This window comes from Malus sylvestris, chromosome 17 (genome assembly GCF_916048215.2).
Source record: "Malus sylvestris chromosome 17, drMalSylv7.2, whole genome shotgun sequence".
Classification (NCBI taxonomy): domain Eukaryota; kingdom Viridiplantae; phylum Streptophyta; class Magnoliopsida; order Rosales; family Rosaceae; genus Malus; species Malus sylvestris.
In genome coordinates, this window is record NC_062276.1 from 8,905,660 (window position 1) to 8,924,684 (window position 19,025).

At 42.1% G+C, this 19,025-nt stretch overlaps 1 protein-coding gene and 1 long non-coding RNA gene across 4 annotated transcripts; both read right to left on the reverse strand.

Annotated features, from left to right (window-relative positions):
* Positions 1 to 7,132: 7,132 nt before the first annotated feature.
* On the reverse strand, positions 7,133 to 7,969 carry LOC126612356 (uncharacterized). Its single transcript, XR_007619011.1, has 3 exons — positions 7,792 to 7,969; positions 7,610 to 7,707; positions 7,133 to 7,434 (listed from the first exon to the last, which is right to left on the reverse strand). It is a non-coding gene; the product is annotated as an uncharacterized LOC126612356 (long non-coding RNA).
* A 7,423-nt stretch (positions 7,970 to 15,392) lies between these two features.
* Positions 15,393 to 17,554, reverse strand: LOC126612355 (palmitoyl-monogalactosyldiacylglycerol delta-7 desaturase, chloroplastic-like). 3 transcript variants are annotated; one of them, XM_050280749.1, is made up of 5 exons: positions 17,264 to 17,554; positions 17,177 to 17,194; positions 16,754 to 16,897; positions 15,900 to 16,006; positions 15,393 to 15,812 (listed from the first exon to the last, which is right to left on the reverse strand). In XM_050280749.1, the coding sequence occupies exons 1-5, from the start codon at positions 17,543 to 17,545 to the stop codon at positions 15,563 to 15,565; spliced, it is 801 nt and encodes a 266-aa protein (XP_050136706.1). In that variant the 5' UTR covers positions 17,546 to 17,554; the 3' UTR covers positions 15,393 to 15,562. The 3 variants fall into 3 exon arrangements, with proteins under 3 accessions (XP_050136706.1, XP_050136705.1, XP_050136707.1); XM_050280748.1 differs by having other exon boundaries at positions 17,054 to 17,194; XM_050280750.1 differs by lacking the exon at positions 16,754 to 16,897 and having other exon boundaries at positions 17,054 to 17,194.
* Positions 17,555 to 19,025: the final 1,471 nt, after the last annotated feature.

Here is a 19,025-nt window from a genome sequence, read left to right on the forward strand (position 1 = left end):
AACCAATCATAACATGACACATGTCAATGTGACAAAGCTACAAGTTTTTCTATAAATAGGGGTCATTCCCCCACAATATGGCCTAATGCCATTTGTGTTAAATCATTCACAAGAACTCACTAAATTGAGAGCTTGATCCTTTGTACTTGTGTAAGCCCTTCACTACTAATAAGAACTCCTCTACTCCGTGGACGTAGCCAATCTGGGTGAACCACGTACATCCTGTGTTTGCTTCTCTGTCTCTATTCATTTACGTACTTATCCTCACTAGTGACCGAAGCAACCAAGCGAAGGTCACAAAACCTGACACTTTCTGTTGTACCAAAGTCTTCGCTGATTTTGTGCATCAACATTTGGCGCCGTCTGTGGGAAACGACACTTATTCCTATTCTCTTCAGCTGTGTCAAGCTGGTTTCTATCATTCGTACACTTTCTTTTGATCAGGCATCCCTCTCCAACATGGGAAGCGAAGGAAGCCACAGCACACAGAATGACACCCCCCTTGCACATAGTGCGAAACAACGAAAGAAGGAAGGAAAACGAGTTCTTCTTCAAGCTAAAGTCGATGAGTTGGAAGCTCAGAACAACAAGATAGCAATGAGGAATGAGGTCCTCCAGGAGCAATATGAGAAGCTCTTCGAGACACTCCACGAAGCTAGGCAAGCTCAGACACGCGAGCTTGTTGCCCCCGTGGAAGTCAACCATCAACTGGGTGCCCTCCAACATGGAGGGTCACATGCATTCGACATAGATATCCCTGATAGGGAACAGATTACCCCTCGACTTGATAATCAACATGAGGCTTCTCTTAACCCAGTTGCTTCGACCCGAACCATGAGAAGTGGAGGGAGACACCTCTTTGCTGAAGGGGCAGAAGGATCGAAAGCCGTCTTTCGCGATTGTCGGGATTTCCTGAAGCAACGTCGAGAGAATTTCATCCATATAAGCTCAAAGATTAATGACCCAAGGATTTCTGAGAGACTCGGTCCCCTGCCACGGCCCAAGCCGGCCACCAATTTGGGGAAGGGGCAACAAGTCCTAGAGAGACATGAGGGTACAGGGGACTCAGAGGTGTTCCGACAGACATACCCTGGAAGCCAGTACAGCTAGTCCAGGGAAAAATCACATGCCCTTGATCAAACCTTCCTAATTCCAATAGGAGATGGAGATTTACGAAAGAAAGCTCCAGTGACACATAACTCCGCTCAGGACCCCCTTGTCCTACAACTTCTTGAGGAAGTAAACAAGTTGAAGGCTGAACGTCAGGCTGAAATACCTGACTGGAACCAACCCAGGCCTGGCCTTCTTACAAGGAGGATCCTCAACACCCACCTTCAAGCAAAGACAAAGCAAAAGCTTGGCTTGCAACTTTATACTGGAAAAGAGGACCCGATTGAGCACCTTAACCTCTTTGAGTCCACCATGGCATACCGGATGCACACCGACGAAGAGCGATGTCTTCTCTTCCCCTCCACCCTCTCTGGTGGAGCTCTAAATTGGTATTGTCGTCTTACACCTGAGACGATAGACTCATTTGAGGAATTGAGGAAACTATTTGTTTCCCAACACATTTTCCAAACCGATCGCTTGCACTCTGCAGATGACTTGTACACTATCCGCCAGAAGCCAGACGAGTCATTACGTATGTATGCTGGCCGCTTCAGCCATGAATACTCCCGGTGTGCCGAGGCAGACGACAAGACTGCCCTCAAAGCCTTCACGGCAGGCCTACGTGATTGTTTCTTTAAATACATGATCAATGCCAATACTTGGAAGACTTACTCTGAGGTGATGGCGCAGGCTTATAACCATGCCTCCGCCGAGGCAAAGACATATCAGGAAAAACCCCCTACAACCATCCTTTATCAACAAGTGGGAGGTGGAAGCCAGACTCACCTAAATGAGAAGACCTCGACTTTCCAAACAGCAGTGGCACCTCCCCATGCCTTGCATAATGCTTCACCGAATCAACAGACATATCAATTTCAAGGCAAGAGGAAGGATTTCCATCCTCACCACTCTCCTTTCAGTAAAAAGAATAAGGGACACTATCCCGATAACCAAGGGTATCGCCACAATAACGCTCGCCCCCAGGCAGTCAATGCAGTGGGTCAAACCCGCGTCAAGATACCCCCTACCCCAAGGTATGAGACATACACGCCCTTGAATGCCACATGCGCGGCCATTTACCCCAGCATAGCTCACCTGATACCAAAGCCAAAGCCGAGGCACCCAGATTACACGCCCCCGAATAACGCGGGCATGTTTTGTTGCTACCATGAGCATAACGGCCATGATAGCGAGAAATGTATCATCCTCCGTGATCGTATTGAAGCTTTGGCACGAGAAGGAAAAATTGATCAATTCCTTCTTCACCCTCAAAGGGATAACCGTAACCAACGCCAGGTGAATGTCATATATTCCATAAGCGGCGGCACACCCATATCTGAATCTTCCAATAGGGCCATGAAAAACAGTGAACGAATTCTGAGGCCTGGTCACCAAGTGTTTCACGTGGAAGACATCAGGGGAGGGAAGTATCAAAAGCCTAACTGGGATCCGATATGTTTCTACCCTGAGGAAGAAAGAGGCATCATCTACCCTCATAACGACCCATTGATCGTGGAGGCTCACATAGCCAACTTTGATGTTCGACGAATCCTCGTAGACACAGGGGCTTCGGTCAATATCATGTTTGCCGAAGCTTTCAGGGCACTCAGTGTAGCTGAACACTTGCTCGATCGCTCGATTTCTCCTCTGATAAGCTTCTCCGGTGATATCGTGCAACCCTTAGGGAGCATACATTTACCCTTTACTATTGGTACAGGCCCTTACACGGCTACCATTACCACTAACTTCCTAGTGGTTGACTGCCCAACGGCATACAATGTCATCTTTGGGCGCACAGGCATCAATGATCTCAAGGCTATGGTATCCACGCATATGCTGTTGATGAAATTTCCAACCCCCCATGGCAACGGCTACATCAGAGGAGATCAGCTTAGTGCACGATCATGTTACAACACTTCAGTTAAGCAACAATACTTGCCCGGACCCAAGGAAACCCTGTCTGTACATGACCAAGTCACAAAGACCAGCCTAGATGAAGCGAACTTGGATCTTCCTGATAACAACAATCAACCCGATGATCCTCGAGATGACTCTTTCACCCAGCAAGCCCAACCTGCTGAAGAGTTGGAGAAGGTACCTATCTCAAGAGATCATCCAGACCGCATGGTGAATATTGGCACCACATTGTCACCACCCCTTCGGTTAGCATTGATATCTTTTTTGAAAGAGAACACTGAAGTCTTCGCCTGGTCATACGAGGACATGCCAGGCATCTCTCCCGATGTCATCTGTCATCGTTTGAGTATTGACCCCAAGATCAAGCCGGTGAGACAGAAGCGAAGATCTTATGACGCTGAACGATACGAGGCAATGAAAGCAGAAGTTGAAAAACTCAAAGGCATAGGCATTGTCCGCGAAGTCAATTACCCGACATGGGTAGCAAATGTGGTCCTTGTTAGGAAAAATCCGACCAAAGAAAGTCTTTTGCTTCAAAAGGTCTTGTGGAGGATGTGTGTTGACTACACCGACCTAAACAAAGGGTGTCCGAAAGATAGTTTCCCTCTTCCTCTTATTGACAGGCTTATAGACTCTACGGCAGGGTGTGAGCTCTTGAGCTTTATGGACGCTTATTCAGGATACAACCAAATCCTCATGAACCCCTCAGACCAAGAACACACGGCCTTCACTACTGACAGGGGACTATATTGCTATAAAGTCATGCCTTTCGGCCTAAAGAATGCAGGAGCAACTTATCAGAGACTGGTCAATTCAATGTTCGCCGAACAAATTGGGAAGAACATGGAAGTTTACGTTGATGATATGCTAGTCAAAAGCAAACATGCTGACCAACACATCACCAACCTATCTGAAACTTTCACCATTCTAAAGAGGTATCGAATGAGGTTGAACCCCAACAAATGTGCCTTCGGCGTGGGCTCTGGCAAATTCTTAGGCTTCATGATTAGCCAACGAGGCATTGAAGCTAACCCTGAAAAGATCAAAGCAATCCTCGACATGAAAGAGCCAATAACTTCAAAAGACATCCAAAGCCTTACTGGCAAGGTGGCAGCCTTAACCAGATTCATCTCTAAGGCCACAGACAGATGTGCTCATTTCTTCAAAGCACTCAAGGGAAATAAGAAGTACATTACATGGACGGAGGAATGTGCCAAGGCATTCAGGAACCTCAAAGAGTACATGGGTAAAGCCCCTCTGCTCTCCAAACCAGAAGTTGGTGACACTCTCATCATCTATCTATCGGTTTCGGCTTCAGCAGTCAGTTCTGTTCTTATTCGAATGGACAGTGGTGTCGAACGGCCCGTCTACTACGCTAGCAAGGCCCTACAAGATGCGGAGACACGATACTCCAACATTGAGAAATTAGCTCTAGCATTGGTCATGTCTGCTCGGAAACTTCGCCCTTATTTCCAAGCACACGCCATCATCGTGCTTACCAATCACCCTCTTCGACAGATACTCCAGAGTCCTGACACGTCTGGACGAATGATCAAATGGGCGATAGCATTGGGTGAGTTTGACATCTCCTACCAACCAAAACCAGCCGAAAAAGGTCAAGCAGTAGCAGATTTCATCGCCGACTTCACATATCCTGTTGACATTGCTTCTACACCTGAAGCAGTAGCTTCATTACCATCGGAAGCTCAGAAAGTAGAATCAACGACCTCAGCATGGAGTCTGTATGTTGATGGCTCATCCAACCAACAGGGCTGCAGAGCAGGATTAGTCCTCACTACCCCCGACAAAGTGGCGATGGAATACGCTCTTCGTTTCAAATTCAAGGCATCGAACAACGAGGCCGAATACGAAGCCCTTCTAGCAGGCTTGCGTTTGGCCAAACACCTTGGGGTTAAACGAATTGATATCTTCAGTGACTCCCAATTAGTGGTCAACCAAGTCACAAACAACTTTGATGCTAAGGATAGCTCCATGGCAGCATATCTTGCGCAAACGCGACTTTTGCTCAAGCACTTCCACTACCAGATCACCCAAGTTCCTCGAGCGGCAAACAGTCATGCAGACGCTTTGGCTCGCCTCGCCTCGGCAGTGGAAGACAAGATTGGGAGAAAAATTCATGTCGAATTGTTGGCAGAACCAAGCACCATGGTCGCGGAGGTGTACAATTTACAACAAGAAGATAGTTGGATCACCCCAATTTATAAATTCCTTGCTCATGGCACCCTCCCAATTGACAAAGTCCAAGCTAAGCAGATTCGATACAAGTCTGCCCGCTACCTGATCATTAATGACCAACTCTACAAGCGCGGTTTCACCCTGCCATACCTAAGATGCCTTACACCTGCGGAGGCGGAAATTGTCCTTCGGGAAATACATGAAGGAGTCTGCGGAGATCATGCTGGGTCTCGATCCCTAGCTCACAAGACTTTTCGCCAAGGATACTATTGGCCAACACTCCACCAAGATGCCATTAGAATATCTCGCTCATGTGATAAGTGTCAACGCTACGCAACTATCCCTCACTCCCCTCCCGAGCCGCTCACTCCTATGATCAGCCCTTGGCCCTTCGCCCAATGGGGACTTGATTTGATCGGCCCAATGCCTGCAGGGAAAGGCAAGGTCCGCTATGCAATCGTTGCAGTTGACTACTTCACAAAGTGGGCTGAAGTAGAACCCTTGGCAACCATTACTGAGGGAAAAATAGAAGACTTCGTATGGAAGAACATCCTCTGCAGATTCGGCATTCCCAATGCGATAGTCACGGACAATGGGCGGCAGTTCGACAACAAGAAGTTCAAGATGTTCTGCTCTAAGTTCAACATCAACTTATGTTTTGCCTCTCCAGCCCATCCCCAGTCTAACGGACAAGTCGAGGCCGTTAACAAAATAATCAAGCGCACTCTGAAAACTAGCTTAGACAAAGCTAAAGGTTGTTGGTCAGAATTCGTACCCCAAGTCCTTTGGTCATACCGCACTTCATATCGGACTTCTACAGGAGAAACTTCATTCTCACTTGCTTTTGGTACAGAAGCAGTTGTCCTAGTTGAGCTTGAGCAAGCAACATACCGAATCCAGAACTACATACAGAGTGAGAACGACAAGCAACTCACCCTCAACCTGGATCTAGTCGAGGAACACAGAAATCAGGCTCACCTGAGGAATGTCGCCTACAAGCAGCGCATCTCCAACTACTACGACTCAAGGGTCAAACCTCGCTCTTTCAAAGTGGGAGACTGGGTACTGAAGAAAAGATTACTCTGTGATAGAGTCCCGAGTGAAGGAACACTCAGTCCTAACTGGGACGGACCGTTCGAGGTCGTCGGCATCAGTCGCCCTGGCTCCTACAAGCTCAGAAACTCCGACGGCAAGACCCTTGGCCATCCATGGAATGCTGACCACTTGAAGTACTATTACAAATAAGACTCACATTGTACAAGTGTTAAGCTACAGCCGTTCGGCATCCTATGTAATGAAGACCATTTGGTAATGAATTCAATAAAGAGGTAATTTAGCCAACTCGGCCCTCACTCTTTTACATTCATAGCAATGGAACACTCAAGTGTTGAAACCTCAAAGCAGATATATCCAACACAAAACAAAATCTAAGTATGTGTCGACAAGACTATACAAAGAAAGGAACAACCAAACAATGGCTTATATCCAAACAATAGATCTATTCATACACAGCCAAAAAACTTCACCTACAAAGCTTCACCTACATAGCTTCACCCAGAAAGCTTCATCTACAAAGCTTCACCATCAAAGCTTCACCTAGAAAGCTTCATCTACAAAGCTTCACCATCAAAGCTTCACCCAGAAAGCTTCACCTAGAAAGCTTCAACACCAAAGCTTCACCTACAAAGCTTCAACACAAAACCTTGCTCCAAATAAACAAATTTTGTTCACAAAACCCAAGATGCCCTTGAACTTGTACAAAAACACTTGGGTAAACATAAACATTTTTTGTTTTACACCCACAAGGGCCCAAAATCTTCCTTCTTATTTATTCACTTATATATGTTCCCAAACATATTATAATAGATCCAACAACAAGCCAAAGTCCCAGGTTTCATAATGGACAAAATTACAAGCAATTCATCAATAATGAAGGTGCTACAAAAATTGGAATCTGCCCCAAAATAGAAATCCAACCCAAGAGACTTTTTCTCTCTCTCCCTCTTCCGCCTCCTTTCATCTATCAAATTTCTGCAACCTCTGCTCTTCTCCAATGGAGCTGAATTTTGGACACCCTATAGTTTTTGAGCATATGAACAACTTTCAAGAAGGAACCATTTCTGTTTGAGCGACGGAAATTAAAGTGTTGAAGCTCCAAACATGACAGTCGGATTCTTGCAGATTTCGAAGCTGCTGTGATGTTTCGAAGATCTGGAAATATTTAACCATTAGTTCATTCTGAATTTTTTATATGTTATGAAAGAGACGATGAGGAACAACTTCAATGAAGAAAGCATGCTGATCTAAACAATAGAAAATGGAGTTTCGAAGCTCACAACAAATCTGACGGGTTGACAGAAAAATAATAACCAGTCATTCATCATACCTGAATTTCTTGAGTTATACAGCTCCGAGGGATCTCAATTTTGGATATGTTGTAGTTCACAAGTTAAGGAACAACTTCGATGAAGAAAGTATGTTGATCTGAGCAAGAGAAAATGGAGTTTTGGAAGCTCACAACAAGTCTGACGCGTTGATATACAAATGACGAACAATCACTCATCATACCTGAATTTCTGGAGTTGTACTGCTCCGATGGATCTCCAATTCGGATATGTTGTAGTTCACGAGCTAAGGAACAACTTTCATGAAGATGGTTTTGCGATCTGAGCCACAGAAAATGGTGTTATATTGAAGAAAAGCTAAAGGCAGACTAAAGGAAAGCAAAAATGGTAAAGCAAAGCAAAAGAAAAGCTAAAGGAAGACAAAATCATGGCACATGATAATGAGTCATACCCTACCCCTCATTGGATTCGAATACACCCATCCTCCAAAATCATGACAAAGGCCACATTATAGATATCTGTACAAACATTCCAAAGAAAAAGGGAGGGAGTCAAAAAAAAAAAAAAAAAAAAAAAAAAAAAAAAAAAGGGCCTAGGCCTCCACTTCTTTGGGCCTAACACATCTTCATAACAAAAAAATAATATATGAAGAAAGAGCCCTGGGTTACCACTTCGAAAAGAAACAAGTGAAGTTTTCCTACTCATGACATTGACTACTAGCTAGACACCTCATTCGGCAACTCTCTTCGCCTGAAGACTTGGGGGACTCCCACTATATGCTACTGCACCTTGATACTCGGCAGTCTCACAACCACTCAGTGACTTGGATTTTTCAAGTCTCCAACCGAGAAGTTTTCCTCACTCGGGAAATTAAGGGAACACTACCTCAAACTACATGCTTCACTCACAAAGCTTCAACAATATAGGTTTCAACAAAAGCAAAAATTCAAAGAACTTTATGAAGAAGGCTTTGGTGTATTTAACACAATATGTTGAAATGAAGCAAAGCTTATTTATTAATATTTTCGATAAGCCACAAATATGTACATATACATGAGTCAAAATAAACAAACAAAAGGGAGCCTTCACAAAGGTTGCTTAGGGGAAGTCTCAGCAGTCGGTAGAGCCCCAGAAAGAGAAAGCACTGGAGGGTGGTTATCCGGAGCCTCAGTACTTGACAAAACCCCAGAAGGAGGAGGCATTGGAGGTTCATCATTTGAAGCTTCATTACCAGGTACAGCCCCAGAGGACGAAGGCAATAAATGCCTTTGGAACAAACCCACAAACCGCTGATGATCAAGTAAAACCTTACCATCAGATTCCTTCATCTGGTCAAGCTTCCTCTTCATGTTTGTAGCATAGTCATGGGCGAGCCGGTGCAACTGCTTATTCTCATGCTTGAGCCCTCTAATCTCCTGTTTGAGACTCATCACTTCAGCAGCCAATGATTCAACTTGGCGGGTTCTAGCAAATAGGCGTTGGGCCATATTAGACACAGAGCCTGCACACTGAACACTAAGAGCCAGAGAGTCCTTAACAGCCAACTCATCAGACCGTTTGGAAAGTAGTCTGTTATCTTTGGGAGTGAGAAGGTTCCTGGCCACCACTGCAGCGGTCATATCATTCTTCATCACAGAATCCTCAACGGTAAGAGGACCAGTAGGGGATATGAAGGATGGGCGCCATATGTTGTCTGGAGAAGGCGTGGCTGTCTCTTCTCCAAGGTTCAAGTCAAAACGACGGTCGGAGGGTCCAGACATTTTCAAATGTGTTGAAGAGGGAAGAGGTCAGACAAATCAAGATCTTAGAAGTGCAAGAAATGAGCTTCTACTGGTAGAGATTCAAGTGTGATGTGGAACTTAATGCCAGCCTCTATAAAAATCTGCACTCGACGGAGCTTCAGAAATCGAAGAGGCGTTTGCTTTCTCAAAAGCTGGGCTGCTCAGAGACCACGAGGGCCGATCTCAGAAATCGAAGAAACACCTGCTTTTTCAGCCTCGTCAGCACCTGTCACATGCACACTCAGCTTTGCGGAAATTACGGGCAATCTGTCGAAGATTTCTGGTGAAGTAGAAAACACGTGAATCTTACTGTTCAATCACCGCTCTCCATATGCACCATCAACTCCTCGGGTACCACATATAACTTTGTCAAAGATCTCTGACAAAGTTTAGGCACGAGAATTTCGAAGTTCCAGCTACCCTACTATTACCCATAAGGGTAAAGGAACAGCACCACTGCTTGACAACTGGAAAGTCCCTATGTGTGTCGACCTCCGTGTTTTGCGGCAAGACAGGTTGGCAAGAACGTCCAACCTTTACTCACATTCGAGAAAAGACTCCCAACATAATTACTTTATCAAAAACCGGAGTAGCACCGCTTTCCGAATCTCGAGAGTCAGATCCTCGACGGGATTGCTTGTTCGAAAACCGAAGAGGCACAACTCTCAGAACTTCGAGAGCCAGATTTCCTTAGATAAAGCTTGTCTGTAATCTTCACACGTAACATCAGCTTTCCAGATACCACATACCACTTTTTCAAAGTGCTCTGACAAAATTAAAACACGTGAAGCTGGCAGCTCCCACTACATTGCTGTGACCAAGAAGGGTAAAGGAATAGCATTACTACTTGTTATTGGGAAATCCCTATATACATTGACCTCCCTCCTCAACGGACAGGCAAACCTGCAAAAATGCTCAACCCTTTCTCGCATTCAAAAAGGCACCCTCAACATAACCTCTCGAAATACTCAGCTTTATTTCCCCCCGATAATACCTCAGCAAATAAGCCACACCAAGAACAAGAGTATCTCATATCATCAGGGTCGAAAGCAAGAGTATCCCATATCATGCTTTCTCCCTGTCTTTGTCTTTGTCCTTGTCCACACCTGCAGGACAAGGAGAAAGAGAGCAGTCAGTCGGAACCTGAAATCAAACCTCCAATTTGGAACTGACTGCCTGGAGCCTTTGCCTGGTTGCTTACTTAGCATTGCTCTCGAGTACTCATCCTCAACTGCTGTCAAGGTCACGAATTCCACCGGCAAATACCTCATGACAGTTGATCAGATATTGGCTCTTTACACTGAAGCTGCCAAGCGTGGATGAGTCACTATGAAGGAATGTTCTGAAGGACCATTTAAATGCAAAGGTTGCACACCACTTCTGCCATGCAAAAGATTGAAGCAGAAGGTTCAACGGTGAGCTGAAACAGATCACTACAGCACGACACCTTTCCATACCACATTCATTATTCCGTCAACAGCAAAAGTATCCCATATCATCAAGGTCGAACGTACTCTAGATTTGATGGACTTGTTTTGACCCTCAAATTTTTGAGTCGGCCTTATACTCTGAAGGGCACCAGAAAACCCTCCAGCACAGTTCAAGAATAAGCCTGTGGAAAGTTACTTCTTCAAAAGCAAAAGTATCTCATATCATCTCTTATCCATTTGCTTCTCCTTATCCTGGCAGTTGAATGAGAGACAAGGAGAAGGAGAACAATCAACCGGAAGCCGAAGTCAAACCTCTGATCCTGGGTTGCTTACTTGGATGTTTGACTGCTTACCTTGTCTGTCACCTCTTTCGGCAGATCTCCTAGCTCGGCGACTTGGGGGACTCCTACTATAGGGTTTGTATCGCACTTGACCAAGCCCGAAACTACAAGTAAGCTTCAAAGTGAAATTGATACATTACCTTGTGCATCTTCATCAGCTAAATACACCATTCCCGGATGGAGGAAAGGTACTTCCAGAGAAGGGCAGATGAAGATCAGACCACACTTCGGTACTTAGAAGTTTCGTGATTACTCAAGGGATTGGATCTTGCAAGTCCCCAACCGAGGAGTTTCCCTCACTCGGGAACTTAGGGGAGCACTGTTTGTACCATACTTGACCAATCCCGAAACTACCGAGCACCGACCAACGCTATACTGTCAAGGACCCAGAAGAGTTCCCCTCCGACCAGGAGGCCAATCACTACTCGACACGTGTCAAGATTAGAAGCCAATCAGAGCGCAGCACGTGTCGACATCAAGAACCAATCATAACATGACACATGTCAATGTGACAAAGCTACAAGTTTTTCTATAAATAGGGGTCATTCCCCCACAATATGGCCTAATGCCATTTGTGTTAAATCATTCACAAGAACTCACTAAATTGAGAGCTTGATCCTTTGTACTTGTGTAAGCCCTTCACTACTAATAAGAACTCCTCTACTCCGTGGACGTAGCCAATCTGGGTGAACCACGTACATCCTGTGTTTGCTTCTCTGTCTCTATTCATTTACGTACTTATCCTCACTAGTGACCGAAGCAACCAAGCGAAGGTCACAAAACCTGACACTTTCTGTTGTACCAAAGTCTTCGCTGATTTTGTGCATCAACAACAATAATACACGTTTCTTGTCAGTTATCATAGCGCCACTAATAAATGGTTTTGTAGTAGTGTCATACAGAAAAATAAAATAAGAATTGGGATATGAGGGGTTTGGGGAAGAAGAAAACAAGGGAAACTTGGGGGTTTTGGGGAAAAGTATGTGAGAAAAAGGGAGAGTGAATCCGTGATTTTATAAAACCCATGAGACCTTTGCACGACCATTTTATCACTTTGCACAACGAAGTGTTCGTCCCGCAAAGTTTTCGCTAGAAAATGTTCGTCGCGAGATGTTGTCGCCAAAATTCCCCCTACCCGCGTTTTTTCTCTGTCTTTATGTGACGAAAATATGATTTCAACATGCAAATGCCTCTTGCGCAATGAAACTTTTCATCATATAAGGTTTTTAATATATTTTTTTATCAAGACGTTTTTGCATGACAATGCACATATTTCGTCGCATGATGGTTAATTGCATGACAAAATTATGTGCGTCACTTAAATTTTCATTGCGCAAATAGTTTTTGTCTCACTGTACCAAGTGTTTTCAAGTTTATTTGGTATGAAGTTAGGTATTATATATAATGCCCACCACATGATTCAAACGGATGCCAAAGTTATAATATGGACCATTTGCGTAAATTTGTTAGTATAGTATTATAACCACAGTACCTAAAGTGATATATCGATGTGGCACAACTACTAATGAGGAGTTTCTCCTCTTATGAGAAAGATTTACATGAATAATAAGCTAACTGTCATACTCGCATCTCGTAGTGTAAGATCATATGTAAAACTTCCTCCACATAACCTCGTATTAGTGGCTTACAATGCCACAATACTAGTAAACTCGTTCCATAGAACTCATTCTCTATATTCCTCAAACACTTTCTCAATGTGAACAAGATTATTTATTTCATGACTTCAAAAGGGCAACACAAAACAAAATTTAACAACACATGACTAGCCTTAGGACATTATTTACTATAAATTTGGTATAACTTGGTAAGTTGCATGGTAACTGGTAAATACTGCTAGAAAATTAACGATCCATGGACTACTCTATATGCTTAAGAGGACGGCAGAAAGCAGCAGCAGTTTGCAGTTCTTGACATAAAAAACTTTCCGTTAACTTCAAAGCTTTCCATTGTTGACTTTTGCGTCGAGTTTTTTTCGTTGCTGATATGGTCGTTGTTGCTGGTTAACATTAAAGCGCTTCGATTCTTCTGAGTCTCAGTAGAAAGCTTTACGTCCGTTGCTAATCCAACAGCTTCAAGAAATCTTACTACATACCAAGTAATATCAATTTGCCAACATTAAAGCGCCCTCCTGCTTTGATCACTGACGATGAGGGAAATTTGACTTATGAAGTCAATCCAAGCTTTGAAGCATGTATTCAACATAATCAATTGGTTCTGTTGTGGCAAGTTTTCTCACTCCCAATGTGCTGTCAATTATTGTTAACAAAGTTTCGGCTTGTGATGCCTGGAAGACGCTCCAAGAATGATATGTTTCCTCTTCACATAATCGTGTTGTCCAATTTTGTGGTCAGTTGATGAATCTCCATCAAGTGACCTTTCTATCACTGATTTTTTTGTAGAACTAATGCTCTTGCAGACCAACTTGCTTTGGCTCTCCAATAACTAATGACGATCTCGTTGCTACGGTCACGAACAATGTTGGTCCTTTGTACGTGAATACTATGGTCTCAATCCAAGCACAATCTCGTTGCTACGGTCACGAACAATGTTGGTCCTTTGTACTTGAATACTATGGCCTCAATCCAAGCTCGCGAGTCTCCTATTTCTTATGCTGCAATAGAGGCTTTGCTTCTTAGCACTGAACGCCGTGAATTAACCTTCTCTCCCTTGAGATAATGGCCTAATAGCAATGGCATCCACATGCGGGCGTCGTGTTACTGCCAGTTCTGGGTTCGCTCATGGTGGTGGCAGGTCTGGTTCTTATAGTGGTGGTTCCTCGTCTGGCTCGCGCTTCTTCCGGTTCTACTTCTAGAGCCTATAATTTTGTTCTAGGTTTCTCGGTGCTGCACATATTGGACTGCCTCATTTCTCTCCTTTTGATATCTTTACTGGAGGGAAGATTCAATGCCAAATCTGCCGGCGTTTTGGTCACACAGCGATTGACTGCTTCAATCGCCTGAACATGTCCTATGAGGGATGTGTTCCATCATCCTGTTTCACTGCTTATGCTGGCAATTCATCTGCTCCCCGTACTGCTGCTCCTCCGCCACCTACAACTTGGCTCTTAAACTCAGGAGCCAACACCACATAACCAATGATGCTGCTTAGATCACAAATCCTCAAATAATACACCGGTTCTGATCATGTAAATGGTTTCAATGGGTGCAGGTTTGAACATCTCTCGTATTGCAATTAGTTTATTCTGATATATGAAGTTATTCAAATTTATCTGTTTCTAGATTCTATTATTATGTTATATATATTCATTGACGATTTTTCGCAGTACACTTGGTTGTATCCTCTCAAGTTAAATCTGGGTTATTTGCAACCTGTGTAAAATTCAAAATTCAAGTGAAAAATATGTTTGATACTGTTAAGGTTCAAAAATGTCACATGCAAGGTCAATCAAATCTCAAGACCCAATCATCATAAAAGGGCTCAAGCCAAGCCTAAAAGTCCCTCCAACAGATACCAGGATTAAACTGTTTCAAACTAGTGGGAGAGGCTAGTATATTAACGCTTTTAAAATAAGAGGTTTGCAGTTGAATTGGTTAAGTGCGTTTATCACTCCATTGCACCGATAACTCAATTCCTCTCCCAATATCAATATCAAATGAGGAAGATGTTATTTACAAACAAAAAAAAAAAAAAAAAAAAAATTGTTTTGTGCACTCCTCAAGGTAAATTTCTCCATTATTGATATTGAAACAAAATTAGTTAGTTTGATTTGTGTACTCACTGATCATGTATGCGTATGAACTATCCCTGAAACAGATAATAGCTACATGAATTTGCAAAAAATGAAGATTCATTTGCATGTGTTCATCTTTCTAAGAATTCGCACATTTCTAATAGTCCTTGTGCAGTAAGACTGCTTTCACTTCTCTTAATGTAAACTCAAAACTAGTTAGGATTTTTAATTACCTTCTTATCACACCTCTTGTAATTAACTGATGTTGAACCAACCACTTTCTGAGTTTTGATCGCTACAAAACACTCAGTTTAGCATGCTTAATTAACCCAAAAGATTGTTCAAAACCCACCACTTTGGTGAGTTTTCAATGTGATTGTAACAACATTGTTTTGGTGTTATCTCAATGTATTCATATTATGAGTATATCTATATGTTCATATCATACCCTAGATATTAGGTATTACAATTAGGCATTTTCTACCATGTGTTTTCAAGTTTATTCGGTATGAAGTTAGGTATTATAATGCCCACCACATAACTTATACAAGGATGCTAAGTTATTAATAAATATTGATCATTTGCGTAAATTTATTAGTATAGCAAACCACAAGGATAAACATAACACGATTAAAATTACTCCTGAAGTGATATATCGATGTGGCACAACTACTAATTTGCAGTTCTAGTCACATAAAAAACTTTCCATTAACTTCAACGCTTTCCATTGTTAACTTATGCGTCGAGTTCTTTTTTTGTCATTGATTTGGTTGTTGTTGCTGGTTAACATTACAGCTCTTCGATTCTTCTGAGTCTCAGTAGGAAGCTTTACGTCCGTTGCTAATCCAACAGCTTCAAGAAATCTTATCACGTACCAAGTAATATCAATTTGCCACCACTCCAGGCCGTGCCGAGCTGAGTGTTCAAATGCATGGTGATTGTTGTGCCAACCTTCTCCATGCGCCAGCAATCCAATCAACCTAAACATATTTGATTAACTTTACTATTAATTTCCGATGTGATTAAATAAGAAAGCATTTAAACCACAAATTCCAATAAAACAATACCAGTTGTTTCGAGACAAATCGCCTGTATCCCACACTTGTTGTCCCCAAGTGTGGCAAATTGAATTTATCCCAAAAGTAGCGTGAAGAAATATTACTGATCTCACACCCTGCAAATATGGTGAGAGAAAATTTAAAAAAAAAAAAAGGACATTTTGTAATGAGAAATTAATCTGTAGCCATGAAATAAATTCTATATGTAGAAGAACACATCAAATTGTTAAATGTCCCACGTTGGTGGATTCAAAGAAACCCAATGGGTTTAAATAGGATTATCCTACTCTAACTAATACTGATGCCTTTTGTGATAAAACCCCACACCTGATGGATTGGGCAAGTGGTGAAGTTGGGGACGGTATCGGTATCGTTAGAGTGGGACAGGCTCGGGGATCCAAAAATCCAACATGGTATCAGAGCCACGGTTCAGGCCCGTGCAAGTCAATGAGCTTATGTGCAAGCCAACGAGCTTGTCACCTAGAAGGAAACAAGTCTGAACTCTTAATATAGAGACGACTGTTGAGTTCCATTGAAAACAAGTGGGCCTAATGTGAGCCAACCACTGAGTTTCGATTACTGATGTGAATCTTCACGTGTGAACCACTAAATGAGGTTACACGTGAGGGGGAATGTTAAATGTCCCACATCTTTGGGGTCAAAGAAAACCAATGGGTTTAAATAGGATTATCCTGCTCTAACTAATACCGAGGCCTTTTGTGGTAAAACCCCACCCCTGACGGATTGGGTAGATTGTGAAGTTGGGACAGGATCGATGTCGTTAGAGTGGGGTGGGTCCGGCGATCCAAAAATACAACACAAGTATACTTTGATTAACAAAACAACAGGAATATTTCGATTACCAGTCCCCAAACCAGAAAGGGAAATCCTCCCAAAGCATAGAGGAAAACTCCAATTCCAATTGCATGAAGGGGGTACGTATAATGAAGAAATCTATAGAATGGCTGCCTTTTCAAGTCTCCAACATTCTTTAGTCGTGTTTCATACTGCAAAATTTCAAAGTTTAAGAACATCGTCATATACGCATTGATCTCTGCAGTCACGTTACGGACTATGTGATAAGAGGAACACACACAAAGTTCTATACAACTTATTCTGAGCAATATTTTTAAGCTTGTGAGAGATCTAGATAGTTTGCATACACTTTCGAAGCGAGAACGATAATCAAAGATCCAACCAATGTGACTATACCAAAATCCTCTAACAGGACTATGAGGGTCTTTCAATGTATCTGTAAATTGGTGGTGAGATCGGTGTATGCTCACCCATTCAAGTGGACTTCTCTGCAAACAATAAAAAGTACAGTGAGTCTACAAAATCTTCTCTGCAAACATAAATAAAAGTATGTATACCTGAAACGATAGGACTCCACAGTAAGCAAAAAAGTATTCAAGCCATTTGGGAAGCTTGAAACTCCGGTGGGAAAGTTGCCTGTGGTAAGAGAGATTTACACTCACTCCTACGACAAAATAGAGTGCAACTGCTACCCAAAATGCAGGCCAGGTGAAATGGAATGGAGCTAAAAGAGCAAGGCAGTGCAAAGCCAAAACAACAACTACTGAGCCTATATCCCATTCCCTCCCCAAAAATTCAACCCTCCACTGCGTCACCCACTCTCCCATTAGGCTTGCCATAAAATCCTAATGTTTGCTTCTTTTGTATCGTAATAACGTATTTATAGACTCAAAATCTAATCTATAGGTGGGCCATGATTTTTTTCTTTCTTTTGGTAACGTGTTAATCAATAATAAAAGTCACAAAAGATGTCACACACAAAATGAGTGCAGAAGATTTGAACTTGTGTCAATGACGTTATAGCTATTGGTATGCTTTTCACAATTTCTCGTTATGTACAGCTAATATCAATGACCTTTTTTTTTTTTTTTAAAAAATTCTTGAAGGTTTGTAGCAGTGATATTTGGTTTTTACTATGTTAAATAACAAACAAACTAACTTGAGGAGCAAACAAACTGATACGGGAGGCTACTTTCTTCAACTATTTTTTGTAGTAATTTCTCTTGATTCTATATCATGTCTAGTTCTTTTCACTTGAATGGCTGAAAGGTGAGAAAGTAATCGTTCAAAAATTATAGGACACAAGATTCGTAATGGCTAAGTCTGTGTGCAATAATAGCATCTCCAAATGAGATGTTAAAATTTTAGGTGGAATGTCATTGTGCATATTTGACATCAAAAGTCTTTCTAACCGAAGTGTTATTTGTTGACTGGATTTGAAGGCTTAATGATTTGATGTCAAATTTATTTTTAATTCATTTTAATAGTGGGTCCTTTATTCCACTAACATTTTAACCAATAAAAAAATTTATTTCAACATTTTTTTAATAATTACAATCATTTGAAGTTCTATTTAAATAACAAAATAACATTTGAAAATTTGGTTGGAGAATTATAAAATTTAACATAAGGCTTCAGATTGCCAAATCAGCCATCAATTATAATTTAACTAGTATAATTTGACTTTTCCTTCAATTATAATTTGACTAGTATAATTTGACTTTTCCTTTGAGATGGTCTTAGGATTCAAAGTTTGGGATGAGAGAAATCTCGTGGGCTATGTAGCCAAACCTATTCATCCCCTATAGTTCACGGCCCTATATAATATGGTAAATAAGAAGCAAATTAAACCAAGAAAACGATACTCAACTGCCTAAGCATCAAAGCAGCCATAACGCCCAAGAGACAGAAATTCAAACCAGAGCTGGCCCCATATAAAGAAAAGAAAACTAATGAAAAAGGTCTTGAAAACTTTGAGTTTTAACCATAAGGACAAAATAAAGGGTAAAGTGAATAGTACTAGGTTTGACTTTTTAGTGTAAAAATATGATTTTTCGTTAAAGTGAACAGTATCGCGAACTTTTTGTTAAAACTCCCATAAAGAAACCTAAAAATCAAAGGGCATGCCAAGCGTGGTATCTCCGTTCACACACACACAAAGCACCATTGGATGACCAACTCCCTGTACCACATACATTTAACTATACCAATTGATGTCAACCTATCCAAATGATGATTTAGTTGTGGTTTAATTTAATATAAGAGGAATTTTTAGTCTCGTTTCAGAGTCGGTCAAGCAGCTCATCACTACTAATTAAC

Excerpts from the sequence above, each read along its gene's own strand:
- LOC126612355 (XM_050280748.1), bottom strand. The coding sequence starts at position 17,545 with ATGGCAAGCCTAATGGGAGAGTGGGTGACGCAGTGGAGGGTTGAATTT. Across the intron at positions 16,898-17,053 it reads ATCGTTCTCGCTTCGAAAGT|TATGAAACACGACTAAAGAA; the intron begins GTATGCAAACTA and ends GAAATTTTGCAG. Across the intron at positions 16,007-16,753 it reads CCTTTCTGGTTTGGGGACTG|GGTGTGAGATCAGTAATATT; the intron begins GTAATCGAAATA and ends CCATATTTGCAG.